Source organism: Salvelinus sp. IW2-2015, unplaced genomic scaffold (genome assembly GCF_002910315.2).
Source record: "Salvelinus sp. IW2-2015 unplaced genomic scaffold, ASM291031v2 Un_scaffold2874, whole genome shotgun sequence".
Classification (NCBI taxonomy): domain Eukaryota; kingdom Metazoa; phylum Chordata; class Actinopteri; order Salmoniformes; family Salmonidae; genus Salvelinus; species Salvelinus sp. IW2-2015.
Window position 1 is genome coordinate 141782 of NW_019944174.1, and position 15001 is coordinate 156782.

General features: G+C 42.0%; 1 protein-coding gene across 1 annotated transcript in view; it reads left to right on the forward strand.

The window, feature by feature from the left end:
• The first annotated feature begins 2114 nt into the window (after window positions 1–2114).
• The window catches only part of LOC112074910 (YLP motif-containing protein 1), a 34486-nt gene continuing 21599 nt past the window's right edge, over window positions 2115–15001 (forward strand). The window contains exons 1-7 of the mRNA XM_024141988.2: window positions 2115–2270; window positions 2759–2820; window positions 3734–3853; window positions 4427–4603; window positions 4831–4914; window positions 5152–5235; window positions 6256–6331. Of these exons, the coding sequence (XP_023997756.1) occupies window positions 3770–3853; window positions 4427–4603; window positions 4831–4914; window positions 5152–5235; window positions 6256–6330 (504 nt within the window). The 5' untranslated portion in view covers window positions 2115–2270; window positions 2759–2820; window positions 3734–3769 and the 3' untranslated portion in view covers window position 6331. The remainder of the gene's footprint in view (window positions 2271–2758; window positions 2821–3733; window positions 3854–4426; window positions 4604–4830; window positions 4915–5151; window positions 5236–6255; window positions 6332–15001) is intronic.

Genomic DNA, 15001 nt, shown 5'->3' on the forward strand with positions numbered 1-15001 from the left:
GGCCTTTTAGACTAGTTGAGTATCTGGAGCATCAGCATTTGTGGGATCGGATTTACAGACTCAAAATGATTAGAAACCAAAGCACTTTCTTCTGAAAACTTCGTCATTCTATTCTTGTTCTGAGAAATGAAGGCTATTCAATGCGAGAAATTGCCAAGAAACTGAAGATCTGGTACACAACGTTGTGAACTACTCTCTTCACAGAACAGCACAACAATGCGCCTAACCAGGATAGAAAGAGGAGTGGGGGCCCCGGTGCACCAACTGGGCAAGATCACATTAGTGTCTAGTTTGAGAAACAGACACCTCACAAGTCCTCAACTGCAGCTTCATTAAATATGTACCCGCAAAACATTGCCTTGATTGAACATCTTTGCACACTCTTGGCATTCTCTCACCAGCTTCACCTGGAATACTTTTTCCAACAGTCTCGGAAGGAGTTCCCACATATGCTGAGCACTCTGTTTGGCTGCTTTTCCTTCACTCTGCAGTCCAACTCATCCAAACCATCTCAATTTGGTTGATGCAGCAACTCCTCACTCTCCTTCTTGGTCAATAGCCCTTACACAAGCCTGGATGTGTGTGGAGTCATTTGTCCTGTTGAGAAACAAATGATACTCTCACTAAGCCCAAACCAGATGGGATGCGTATCTCTGCAGAACACTGTGGTAGCCATGTAGTTAAGTGTGCTTTGAATCTTAAATAAATCACAGTGTCACCAGCAAAGCACCCCAAACCATCACACCTCCTCTCCATGTCACGGTGGAATCACACATGTGGAGATCATCCGATTCATCTACTCTGCTCTCACAAAAGACACGCGGTTGGAACCAAAAATCTTGAATTTGGACTCCAGACCAAAGGACAAGTTCCACTCCGGTCTAATGTTCATTGCTCGTGTTCTTGGCCAACCAAGTCTCTTCTTATTATGTGTACTTTAGTAGTGGTTTCTTTGCAACAATTCAACATGAAGGCCTGATCACACAGTCTCCTCTGAACAGTTGATAATTGAGATACAGTATGTCTGTTACTTGAACTCTGTGAAGCATTTATTTGGACTGCAATTTCTGAGGATGGTATCTCTAATGAACTTATCCTTCTGCAGCAGAGGTAACTCTGGGTCTTCCATTCCTGTGGCGGTCCTCTTGAGAGCCAGCTTCATCATAGCGCTTGATGTTTTGTTTGCGACTGCTCTTAAAGACATTTTCAAAGTTCTTGAAATTGATGACCTTCATGTCTTAAAAGTAATGATGGACTGTCGTTTCTCTTTGCTTATTAGAGCTGTTCTGCTCATAATATGGACTTGGTCTTTTATCAAATAATATTCAAAATAGGGCTCTCTTCTGTATACCACTCCTACCTTGTCACAACACAAACTGATTGGCTCAAAACACATTAAGAAAAAGAAATTCCATAAATCAACTTTTAAGAATCAAACCTGTAATTGAAAATGCATTCCAGGTGACTAACCTCATGAAGCTGGTTGAAGAGAATGCCAACAGTGTGCAAAGCTGTCCATCAAGGCAAAGGGTGACTACTTTGAAGAATCTCAAATATAAAAACATATTTTGATTTGTTACCGCTTTTTTGGTTAACATGATTCATATGGGGCGGCAAGCGTAGCCTAGTGGTTAGAGCGTTGGACTTAGTAACCGAAAGGGTGCGAGATCGAATCCCCGAGCTGACAAGGTACAAATCTTGTCGTTCTGCCCTGAACAGGCAGTTAACCCACCTGTTCCTAGGCGCGTCATTGAAAAATAAGGAATTTGTTCTTAACTGACTTGCCTTGTTAAATAAAGGTAAAAAAAAAAGAAAAAAAAAAAAAATTGTTTATTTCATAGTTTGATGTCTTCACTATTATTCTACAATGTAGAAAATAGTACAGATAAAGAAAAACCCTTGAATGAGTAGGTGTGTCCAAACTTTTAACTGGTAGTGTACATGCCGAAAAACACGTTGGTTTTAACAATCAAAATGGGTTTGTGAAGGCAACTTACATGTCCTACTAATTTTCAGTTTTCTTGTCTTTTCATGCCTCTTGGTTATAGAGTAAAATTGCAACAGGTTTCTCTTTTTGCTTTGCACTGACTGTCCTGTCTTGTGTCTAAGGTGAACGGAGAGTTACCCAGAGAGAGAGGGAGGCAGGAGGCCCCACGTCGTCCCACCTCCTCCCCCACCGACTGCCTCCTTCCAGGATCGAGAAGAAACCGGAGACCAAGAACGTGGAGGATCTTCTCAAACTGCCAGGCCGAGACACTCGTCCAGAAAGGGTGCAAATAAATGACTTCTCTGTCATCGTCTCAATCATCTTACTCTTCATTCACTTACTTCCTTCATTCACTTCAATACAACTTTAAATACAGTACTTCCTCATTCACTTCAATACAACTTTAAATACAGTACTTCCTCATTCACTTCATACAACTTTATAGCTCTCATTCACTTAATACAACTTTAATACGTACTTCCTCATTCACTTCAATACAACTTTAAATACGGTACTTCCTCATTCACTTCAATACACCTTTAAATACAGTACTTCCTCATACTTCAATACACCTTTAAATACAGTACTTCCTCATTCACTTCAATACACCTTTATTTATCCCTCTCAGGGACAATTAAGAAATGCGTTGCCAGGATAATAACATCCTCAACCTGTAGGCCAATACAAGTACGACAAGAGGACACAGATCTCATATCCCCAGATACGTGTCTAGTGTTATGAGTGAGTTCCATAATCTCTGATGTTTCTCAGATCGTCATCATAATGGAGGCCTACCAGGAAGTGGAAAAAAGCCATGTGGCCAAGCTGATACGGTGGAGTAGAACCTCAAGTTACCATCGTCCAACGTGGCTGTTCTGTTTTGGTTATAATAACTTGTCTGGGATTACATGTTATTTCCTGTCATGCGTTTCCTGTTTTCCCAGATATAAAATATATATAGAATATCCCAGAGTTCTTTCACAACGGTCAAATACCTAGCCTCGTCCACCGTCCTGATCTCGAGCGCTACGAGAGAGGCGACGGGTCAGGATGTGGATCAGGTTAACCTAAATACCTGCACCACTCGTCCTAAACACACGCCGCTATCCATTTATACCTGCACCACTCGTCCTAAACACACCCGCTACTCGATTTATACCTGCACCACTCGTTCAAACACCACGCTGCTATCGATTATTACCTGCACCAACTGTCCTAAAAACACACGCGCTATCGATTTATACCTGCACCACTCATCCTAAACACACGCCGCTATCGATTTATACCTGCACCACTCATCCTAAACACACGCCGCTATCGATTTATACCTGCACCACTCGTCCTAAACACACGCCGCTATCGATTTATACCTGCACCACTCATCCTAAACACACGCTGCTATCCATTTTATACCTGCACCACTCGTCCTAAACACACGCGCTATCGATTTATACCTGCACCACTCGTTCCTAAACACACGCCCTATCCATTTTACCTGCACCACATCGTAGTCGTCGTCTTCCCTGAAACTTCTCGAGCGCTGCCTTCTCTCGCCGAATACCTTGTCGTTACTAACTCTGACTTTTCTGCTAGCAGCTTATTGAGGACGTTTTGTTACTGTGACTGTGATAGGTGGTTGTCTCGTCTAACTACCTCTAACTACAGTACACTGTTAACTGTAAGTGGCTCTGGATAAGGAGCGTCTGCTACCTGACTAAAAACGTTACATGTTGTTGCCTGGGTTAAGGACAAGGAGGTGGAGTGTGGAGGGGCTCCTCCCAGATGCTGGGGTTAGATGACTACTTCATGACGGAGGTGGAGAAGGTGGAGAAGGAACCAGAAACAGGGAAACGGGTCAAACTCAAGGTGTGTCCTTCTCTGCTTCTGCTTCTCTGACTGACTTAAACCTCTGTGTTCCTGCTTTATGTGGAGCGTGAGGCTTTCTACAAGAGAGCAGTTTAGTCAAATACTATCTCTCTGTAGGAGATGACTGTAGGCCTTAAGAAAACGTACCCATGTGTAACATGGTGTCTCACTGGAGCTATGTAGTACATGAAGCAAATGGCCCTATTTTAGGCTGTTGTTTTAATTAAGCAATAACGCACCGAGGGGTGTGGTATATGGCCAATATACCACGGCTAAGGCTGTTCTTATGCGCAACGCGGAGTGCCTGGACACAGCCCTTAGCCGTGGTATATTGGCTTTAATCACAAAACCCCAAGGTGTCTTATTGCTTGTTTATAAACTTCTTAGCAACGTAATGATAGCAGTGTAAAAAATAAATGTTTTGTCATACCCGTGCTATACGGTCTGATATACCACGGCTTTCAGCCAATCGGCATTCAGGGCTCGAACCACCCAGTTTATAATTTAATATTTGAACACACATTTATTTTGTATTTTATTATCAATTCATAAATTGTTTTTATTTTTTGTCAGTGTCTGGAATACGAGTATGAAGCCGAGATGGAAGACACGTACAGGAACAGTATGRTAAAGACYTTCAGGAAGACCCTCGACGACGGCTTCTTCCCCTTCCTCATCATCGACGCTATCAATGACAGGGTTAAATACTTTGATCAGTTCTGGAGTGCTGCCAAGACTAAAGGCTTCGAGGTGAGTTTTCACGTTTTCWTATCTTGAAAATATCAAAAATGCAGATAGACAACGACGATACTACGTTCCTTAGTCCATACTAGCTTACCATTTTAGAATTCATGCCCAATAAATGACTTAATTCGAAGTTGTATACTAGTGTGAAGATTCGAACTGAATTTAAAAACCTATACATTCCTGATGCGGCCTATATTACGTGTCAACGTGTCAATGTATTTTTATGCCAGGTGTACTTGGCTGAGATCACTGCAGACAATCAGACTTGTGCTAAAAGAAATGCCCACGGACGGAAGATTAAGGACATTCAAAAGGTACCGTACTGAGTGTCCTCACGTCCACAACCGCAGAGCTCTCATACATTTTAATGGCATCAGGGGTCATATTTATCAAGGCATTGATAATGACAGTGATAGACCATAAAAGTATATTGTCTATTTATTTTCTGGTGTTTCTGTATAGTATTTTTTTATTTATTTAGAGTAATTAATGGCAATATATTGTGTTRTATTCCCTGTTCTGTTTTATATTTCTGTTTTCTGTCCGTCTAGATGTCCAGTAACTGGGAGTCGTCTCCACGTCACATGGTGCGCCTGGATATCCGTTCCCTGCTTCAGGACGCTGCTATTGAGGAGGTATATAGTACGGGAACATTTCACAATATGTTGACATCTTGGTTTTTATACCAGTTTTAGGGGCTTTAAAGGTGCTACACGTAGGATTTGTTTGAATATCGGCAGTAACGGTGAACTTAGTGTTTCACAGTATTTCTTARCRGTCAGTGGTGTGATTGGCTGGGATATTTGCCTTTTTGATTTCTCCCGACCAGAGTGGTATTTGTTGTCAAAATGAGAAAGCTGTTTTGACTTTGGCCGTGTTATCTAGTGGTAATCAGGTCCAAGTGGCCAATGTAGAAATTGCTCTGTCATTTCCTGGTTGATAAAATTGTACCACGGTTCACTCAATTTCAGTTTGTGAGAAAACAACCACTGAATACTTGAAGAGAATCATTTACCAATCTAAATCACTGTCAAATATAATTTTCAATAACCAGAAATATTGTTTGTTGGAGCTAGTGGACCAAAACAGAAAGTGTGTGGCTCAAGGGGGGCGGCAGGGTAGCCTAGTGGTTAGAGCGTTGGGCTAGTAACCAAAGGTTGTAAATTCAAATCCGAGCTGACAAGGTACAAATCTGTCGTTCTCGCTGAACAAGGCAGTTAACCCACTGTTCCTAGGCCGTCATTGTAAATAAGAATTTGTTCCCAACTGACTTGCCTCGTTAAATAAAGGTAAAAAAACATTTTTTTTTAAATTGCTTAAGGCTCCACCTTGTTACGGGGAAATGGGATGCAGGGGGAGATTTATTTTGGATTGCAGCCTACTGCTGTCCCGATTCACCTAGCATCCACATAGGGGATAAATTCTAGGCGTAGCACCTTTTTTTATTGACCGTTTTATAATGGGTTCCTGTTGTAAGAGTGAACCTTTCCTCTCTTAAAGATGTAGTACCTGTTGGCACTATCCTCAATGATTTCCCCGTGTAGCCACTTGTGTGGTTGTAAAGTTTTTTTAATAAAATATTATTCCACTTACCTAATGGCATTTTATTTTAATTTTTTATGTTTAATTCAATGGAAACATTTTGTGTTTTAAAGGTTGAGATGGAAAGACTAAATCCTGATGATGCGCCGCTGATGGAGCCCAAGAAGGAGAGGAGGAGAAGATATTAAGGTAGATACCAGTCAGCAAGCCTTTATATCTGTATAAGGTAGGATCCAGTCAGCAAGCCTTTATATCTTATATTAAGGTAGGACCAGTCAGCAAGCCTTTATATCTGGTATTAAGGTAGGATACCAGTCAGCAAGCCTTTATATCTGTATTAAGGTAGGATCCAGTCAGCAAGCCTTTATATCTGGTATTAAGGTAGGATACCAGTCAGCAAGCCTTTATATCTGTTATTAAGGTAGGACCCAGTCAGCAAGCCTTTATATCTGTATTAAGGTAGGATACCAGTCAGCAAGCCCTTTATATCTGGTTATTAAGGTAGGATCCAGTCAGCAAGCCTTTATATCTGTATTAAGGTAGACCCAGTCAGCAAGCCTTTATATCTGTTATTAAGGTAGGATCCAGTCAGCAAGCCTTTATATCTGTTATTAGGTAGGTACCAGTCAGCAAGCCTTTATATCTGATTAAGGTAGGACCAGTCAGCAAGCCTTTATATCTGGTATTAAGGTAGGACCAGTCAGCAAGCCTTTATATCTGTATTTAAGGTAGGACCCAGTCAGCAAGCCTTTATATCTGTTATTAAGGTAGGATCCAGTCAGCAAGCCTTTATATCTGGTATTAAGGTAGGACCCAGTCAGCAAGCCTTATATCTGTATTAAGGTAGGATCCAGTCAGCAAGCCTTTATATCTGTTATTAAGGTAGGATCCAGTCAGCAAGCCTTTATATCTGGTATTAAGGTAGGTCCAGTCAGCAAGCCTTATATCTGGTTATTAAGGTAGGATCCAGTCAGCAAGCCTTTATATCTGGTATTAAGGTAGGATCCAGTCAGCAAGCCTTTATATCTGTTTAAAGGTAGGATCCAGTCAGCAAGCCTTTATATCTGGTATTAAGGTAGGACCAGTCAGCAAGCCTTTATATCTGGTATTAAGGTAGGATCCAGTCAGCAAGCCTTTATATCTGTATTAAGGTAGGAACCAGTCAGCAAGCCTTTATATCTGGATTAAGGTAGGATCCAGTCAGCAAGCCTTATATTCTGTGATTAAGGTAGGATCCAGTCAGCAAGCCTTATATCTGTATTAAGGTAGGACAGTCAGCAAGCCTTTATATCTGTATAAGGTAGGATCCAGTCAGCAACCTTTATATCTGTATTAAGGTAGGATACAGTCAGCAAGCCTTTATATCTGTATTAAGGTAGGATCCAGTCAGCAAGCCTTTATATTGTATTAAAGGTAGGATCCGTCAGCAAGCCTTTATTACTGATTAAGGTAGGTCCAGTCAGCAAGCCTTTATATCTGGTATTAAGGTAGGATCAGTCAGCAAGCCCTTATATCTGTATTAAGGTAGGATCAGTCAGCAAGCCTTTATATCTGTTATTAAGGTAGGATCCAGTCAGCAAGCCTTTATATCTGGTATTAAGGGAGGATCAGTCAGCAAGCCTTTATATCTGTATTAAGTAGGACCCAGTCAGCAAGCCTTTATATCTGTTATAAGGTAGGACCCAGTCAGCAAGCCTTTATATCTGTTATTAAGGTAGGACCCAGTCAGCAAGCCTTTAATCTGGTATTAAGGTAGGACAGTCAGCAAGCCTTTATATCTTATTAAGGTAGGACCCAGTCAGCAAGCCTTTATATCTGTTATTAAGGTAGGATCCTCAGCAAGCCTATATCTGTATTAAGGTAGGATCCAGTCAGCAAGCCTTTATATCTGGTATTAAGGTAGGATCCAGTCAGCAAGCCTTTATATCTGTTATTAAGTAGGATCCAGTCAGCAAGCCTTTATATCGGTATTAAGGTAGGAACCAGTCAGCAAGCCTTTATATCTGTTATTAAGGTAGGTCCAGTCAGCAAGCCTTTATACTGTTATTAAGTAGGACCCAGTCAGCAAGCCTTTATATCTGTATTAAGGTAGGATCCAGTCAGCAAGCCTTTATATCTGTTATTAAGGTAGGACCAGTCAGCAAGCCTTTATATCTGGTATTAAGGTAGGACCCAGTCAGCAAGCCTTATATCTGGTATTAAGGTAGGATCCAGTCAGCAAGCCTTTATATCTGTTATTAAGGTAGGACCCAGTCAGCATGCCTTTATATCTGTTATTAAGGTAGGATCCAGTCAGCAAGCCTTTATATCTGTTATTAAGGTAGGATCCAGTCAGCAAGCCCTTATATCTGGATTAAGGTAGGATCCAGTCAGCAAGCCTTTATATCTGTTATTAAGGTAGGATCCAGTCAGCCAAGCCTTTATATCTGGTATTAAGGTAGGAACCCAGTCAGCAAGCCTTTATATCTGGTTATTAAGGTAGGACCCGGTCAGCAAGCCTTTATATCTGTTATTAATGGTAGGATCCAGTCAGCAAGCCTTGTATATCTGTTATTAAGGTAGGATCCCAGTCAGCAAGCCTTTATCTGTTATTTAAGGACTAGACCCCAATCCACTAACGCTCTCCAACCCTGTTCCTGGAGAGCTTACCCTCCCTGTAGGTTTTCACATCTTATCAACCGGCTAATTATTAGAATCTGGTATGCCAGGTGTGCTAGGGACTAGGTCTCCGGGAACAGGGTTGGAGAAGGCCCTGCACCAGAAACACATTGGTCCATTTTGATATGGTGTCATGGCAGTGAGAAGAAATGCTAGGTTGCTTGCAGGTACAGTAAGTGACTTGCTGACAAAAGCCCTTGGGCCAGTATTCTGCAGTCAAAAATGTGATTTTTCTGTGTTTTTATATATATATTTCCACACTGAGGTTGSAATAATACWGACATTGTGAAAAMTATAATGCGTTTTTCGTGTAAGAGCTGTAAATTGTAGCTTGTTTCCCTCCCACAGTCTAAGCCAAATTCTTGCTAGTGATATTGGTCTTTGCTAAGAAGCTATATATATATWTATTTWTTTATTTTTWATTTTTTTCAAATTTGAATTGAAAACAATCACAGTAAAGTACTTAATTGCTACCCAGAAATGATTTGATATTGAGATAAAAACAATTAGACCTGATGTTTTTTTATTTCGGTCTTGTTTGGTCGATACTGTCCTCTGTTGTGCTGAGATTAATCAAATTGATCCAACATGTCTCATAATATTAATGAGAACTTTATAAAGTTATAAACCCAAGTCAAACTTCCTATACAGGGGTATAAAATACAAGCGTACCAGAATGAGGAAGATCATGAGATTTGGCAACGTGATCAAAATTGAGGAAGTAGTGTGTGGGTCTAATGGTTAGTTGACCTCGAGGGAGTAGTGTGTGGGGCCTGTGGTTTAGTGGTTAGTTGACCACAACACGTTTTGTTCAGAGAATCCAACCCACKATCCTTCTGACTCGGGCCTTTCCTGTCTTCACTGTCCTATATGTTCAATAAAACACAAGGATACAGAAGAAGTGGGATTTCCAACATATATATATTTAAAAAAAGATTACAAATAAATAAATGGAGAAAGCATTCATTTTGCCTTGGTAATGTGGATGCTTTTTAGGATGGTATACWTAAGTGATATGAAATATTCTATAATATTTTTGTATTGTTAACTAAGTAAGCCTAAATTTGTTCTGGATTTCTTCTGTAATCAAACTCTACTTGAGTAAAACAAAATATGTTTGTGTTGCCATGGTGTTAGTTCCTTACTAGATGGTWAGTACAAGCYTAACGTTTTACAGTTAGGATGTGTTAATCACACATTTTCTATCTCAAATCCATGGGTTATAGGTTATTGTTGGATTTGTGGTACATGTGGAGAGCCGTGTAAACGTTTTTTAGTGCAACAGACGTTGTTTGCCCTCTACAGCCGCGTTTGCCCTCTACAGCCGCGTGCCTCTCAGCGCGTGCCTCTACAGCGGTGTTGCCCTCTACAGACGTGTTGCCTCTACAGACGTGTTGCCCTCTACAGCCGTGTTGCCCTCTACAGACGTGTTGCCCTCTACAGCCGCGTTGCCCTCTACAGCCGCTGCCCTTACAGCCGCGTTGCCCTCTACAGCGGTGTTGCCCTCTACAGCGGTGTTGCCCTCTACACAGCCGTGTTGCCCTCTACAGACGTGTTGCCCTCTACAGACGTGTTGCCCTCTACAGCCGTTGTTGCCCTCTACAGACGTGTTGCCCTCTACAGCCGTGTTGCCCTCTACAGCGGTGTTGCCCTCTACAGACGTGTTGCCCTCTACAGCGGTGTTGCCCTCTACAGCGGTGTTGCCCTCACAGCGGTGTTGCCTCTACAGCGGGTTGTGCCCTCTACAGCGGTGTGCCCTCTACAGCGGTGTTGGCCCTCTACAGCGTGTTGCCCTCTTACAGCGGTGTTGCCCCTACAGCGGTGTTGCCCTCATCACAGCGGTGTCTGCCCTCTACAGCGGGTCCCTTTTACAGAGTGTTGCCCTCTTGTACAGCGGTGTTTGCCCTCTACAGCGGTGTGTTGCCCTCTACGGACCGGTTGCCCTCTACGGTACGCGTTGCCCTCTACGGCGCGCGTTGCCCTCTACGGGACGCGTTGCCCTCTAGGCTGGCCGCCTGTGTGCCCTCTTGGACGTGGCCGCGTTGCCCTCTACACGGCAGCCGCGTTGCCCTCTTACAGCGGTGTTGCCCTCTACAGCGGGGTGTTGCCCTCTACAGCCTGTTGCCGCTCTACAGCGGTTGCTTACAGCCGTGTTGACCTCTACAGCCGCGTTGCCCTCTACAAGCCCGCGTTGCCCTCTACAGCCGCGTTGCCCTCTACAGCCGGTTGCCCTCTACAGCCGCGTTGCCCTCTACAGAGCCGCGTTGCCCTCTACAGCCGCGTTGCGCTCAACTTAGTTAATCTGACATGAACCTGTGGTTACGCATTTTCTCATCGTGAGATAACAATAATAAGCACCATCCGGTTCTCATTCATAATAAATATATATTTTAGAGCCTTAGTTAATAATATAACTTCCCTTCTGTGATGCCCCTCCAAGTCTAACTCTACTTGCGCCGTATGTGACTTGGATCCCTTCGCCCGTAGTTAACTGGACTTTTTTAGATCGATCTCGTGTTCCATAACGGGATTGTTCAACACGTGAGCACTTGTTGTGAATTAATTATTTCAACCATTAGATTATTAAACCAGGATGAGTGACGCTTTACGTGGTGATCCTAGGTAATAATGTACTTGATACTTGCCACAGGGTTTTCATGTTTTATAATAACATTTGTCATTTCTACAAACTTTAGGCCACCATATCTATATTGTGTTTTTTCTCATTTGTATTTTAGCGAAAAAAAAATTAGTAATAAATGAGTTTGCGGAAGTGGTACCTAAGGAAGTTTAGATATGAGACAAAGACAATATTGATTCCAGGAATCTTCGTAAGGAAGTTTCCGAATGGCAGTAGGGTCGAACAACGCGGTTTTGATAGGTGCCTTTAATGGTGACCTGGTGATGGAAAAAATAGGATGATTTCATCATATTGTTACTTCCCCGGGATTCAGGTATTTTTTTAACTCTCAATTAATCCTACTTTTTTAAAGAAAAATTTCTCATATGGTAAGGTTTAAGTACTTTACCTTGACATACGATTTTCCATTAAGATCCGTTGGTGTACCAGCCAGCAAGGTTCCAATTGCCTTAAACTTCACATATCACGACAAGTGAGGGATATCCTAACGAGAGGTAAGGGTTTGAGGAGTTAGCGAATCGGTAACTAGGGATAAGACCTAAGAACTTTTCATTTAAAAAAACGTTCTGCGCATGATCTAAAACTGACAATTGTGCACCGGCCTATCTATAAGATTCAACCCAACATCCATCAGACCACAACTTTTTTAATTGAATTTCGAATCTCTTTGAGTTTATGTCAGGTATTTCTCCACTGCGTACGGGCAAATCCCACCTCAAACATCGCCAAGGAGTAACCTGGTCCAAACGTTCCAAAAAGCTCTTATTTCTTGATTTATTATTATACCACCTGAATTTCGATTAGATGACTATATTCCATTTATTAGAAAAATCTGTATTATTCATAGGAAGTAGAAAGCGAGAAGGGAATGTTAGAGAAGATCATGCATTAAGGTGTGAACATGGTGTGACTTGAAGGAGATGTCACTAGAGTAGCTACAAGGATCACCATGGCCAGAATTCGAAAATACTCACTTCAAGTAATAGTTGGGTGAGAGATGGGCAACTTGTCGATAGCTCGATTAGGGATAACCATATTATGATTTTTGATAACAGGGTTTTGGGGTCTCTCCATAGGTTTTACTTATTGACAGATTCAAGATTAAGATAAACCAATAATTCCACCATTTTGTTGCTTCAATGCAATAAAGCATTGGAGATTGATAATAGTTCCCTCCCAGTGGTGGTCTTTTCCCTGAAATGTGGGGCTAGAAGAGAGAAAGTTAGTTAAGAAGTGATCTCCTATATATTTATACCGTCAAACCCGCATTCTTATAGCCGCTGAAAGGTACACGGTCAATTAGAACTCGGTGGTTTCTACTGTCAGGAAACAATGGTTAATCCCTTCAGTTTACCCCTAGACATAACTCGACTCCATTACGCTGTCTACTAGAATCTTAGGACCACCAATGGGTAACCAAATCCTCTCTCTGTAACCCAGACTAAACTCCTCTCATTAAGCTGTCTATTGAGCGTTAGTCATGTGAACAAAGTGGTAAACCTCGTATCCACAGGGAACAACCCCACATACCATCGACAGTTGAATACTGCTTTACCAACTTAGCCTCTTCCCGCTCTTTGCGTGCGACTATCAGGAACAAAGAACCCTGTACCCGCCAGGATTTTAATAAACCTATGGTTTGGAACCTTCTGTATATCACTCCATCCGGACGTAACTCACTCCAGTCCTATTATACCCGCTTTGTCTATTACTATCGGAAGGATACATATTTGGTAACCTGCAGTACCCCCCATGGACTTAACTCCTCCATTAAGCTGGTCTGTACTATCAGGAACATAGGTAACCTCGTACTCCAGACTAACTCCTCCATTAAGCTGTCCTACTATCAGGAACAACCGGTAACCTCGTACCCAGACTAACTCCTCCATAAGCTGTCTACATCAGGAACAAGGTAACTCTCGTACCCAGACTAACTCCTCCATTAAGCTGTCTTACATCATCAGGAACAAGGTAACCTCGTACCCAGACTAAACTCCTCCATTAAGCTGTCTACTATCAGGACAACAAGGTAACCTCGTACCCAGACTAACTCCTCCATTAAGCTGTCTACTTATCAGGAACAAGTAACCTCGTACCCAGACTAAATCCTCCATTAAGCTGGTTCGTACCAATTCATGGAAAAAGAAGGTTAACACTCGTACCCAGACTAACTCCTCCATTAACTGTCTATACTATGCAGGAACAAAGGAACCTCGTACCAGACTAACTCCTCCTCATTAAGCTGTCTACTATCAGGAACAAGGTAACCCTCGCTACCCAGACTAAACTACCTGTCCATTACAGCTTGTCTACTGTTTGGAATTGAGCCTCCGGTACCGCTTCAGAAATGCTACTTATTATGGTTTCAAATATTTAGACATTTTTCAAAAAAAATCGTTATTTCTCCCGCCCTTCCATTTTAAAGTGCTGACTAAATATGGACGCATGGCAGCACCGAAAGGTGCTCTGATGGGACAACAGGCTCCTTAGTCCCTAACCTCGTTCACACCAGATCGTCTCCCTCTGTCTGTGAGCCGTAGCATGTTAGCCCTAGGCGGACGGTCTCCTTGTCACTAACAGACAAAAAGCTAATGTGGGTCTCAGTTGGTAAGACATGGTGCCTTCGCCATCGCCAGGGAATTGTGAGGGTTCTGCATGATCAGTGGGGAACCAGATGTATGAAAATGTATCCCTACTCCACTCATCTACTGTAGTGTCTGAGAGTAGGTCTGTTAAATTGGACTCTGACTTTGATAGAGGACTGTTAAGTGTCTGATGTGGCATTGAAAGAGAGTCTGTTAAATGACCTCACTACTGTCAGTGGTTTCTGGATAAGAGGAAGTTCTGGTTAAATGACTCACTACTGTAGTGGCTCTGGGATCAAGAGAGTCTGATTTAAAATGACTTCCCTAATGTAGGCTCTTGATCAGAAGTCTGTAAGATCAGGGTAGGGCGAGAGAGAAGTCTGTTAAATGACTGCACTACTGTAGTGGCTTTGGATCAGTATGAGATCCTGCTTAAAGTGACTCCACTACTGTAGTGGCTCTGGAGTAAGAGAGTCGTTTATATGACTCCACTACTGTCCAGTAGTCTCTGGATTGAGAGAAGTCTTGTTAAATTATGATACAGCTTAATACTGATTGATTCGTAAATCGAATTGACGCTAGCCTTATTCCTCTGAAAAGTGTTTTGCAAGAAGAAGAGAAGAAGATACAAGTAGCACGTTAAAAGTGATAAAAAGGCAGTCACTGATTTTTTTTTTTTTTTTTTACGTATTCCAGATTTTTTTTTTAAAAGGACGGAGCCTAAGTTAATCAAGGTACCGGATAAATTTCCCTAGTTAAAGGACGACCTAGATACGTGGGCGACCGAACTAGATACATGGCATTTGACGTGATTTAACGACCTAAGAACTAAATATAAAAAAACGTAAACTAATCACAACGGTACTGGTTCGATTGCGCTCACTATTAGCTTTGGTTGTGACAAATGTAAACTTTTAAACGATTAATGTATTTATTTAGTCCATTTAGCTGCTTCATTATTATTGTTGGCTCTAG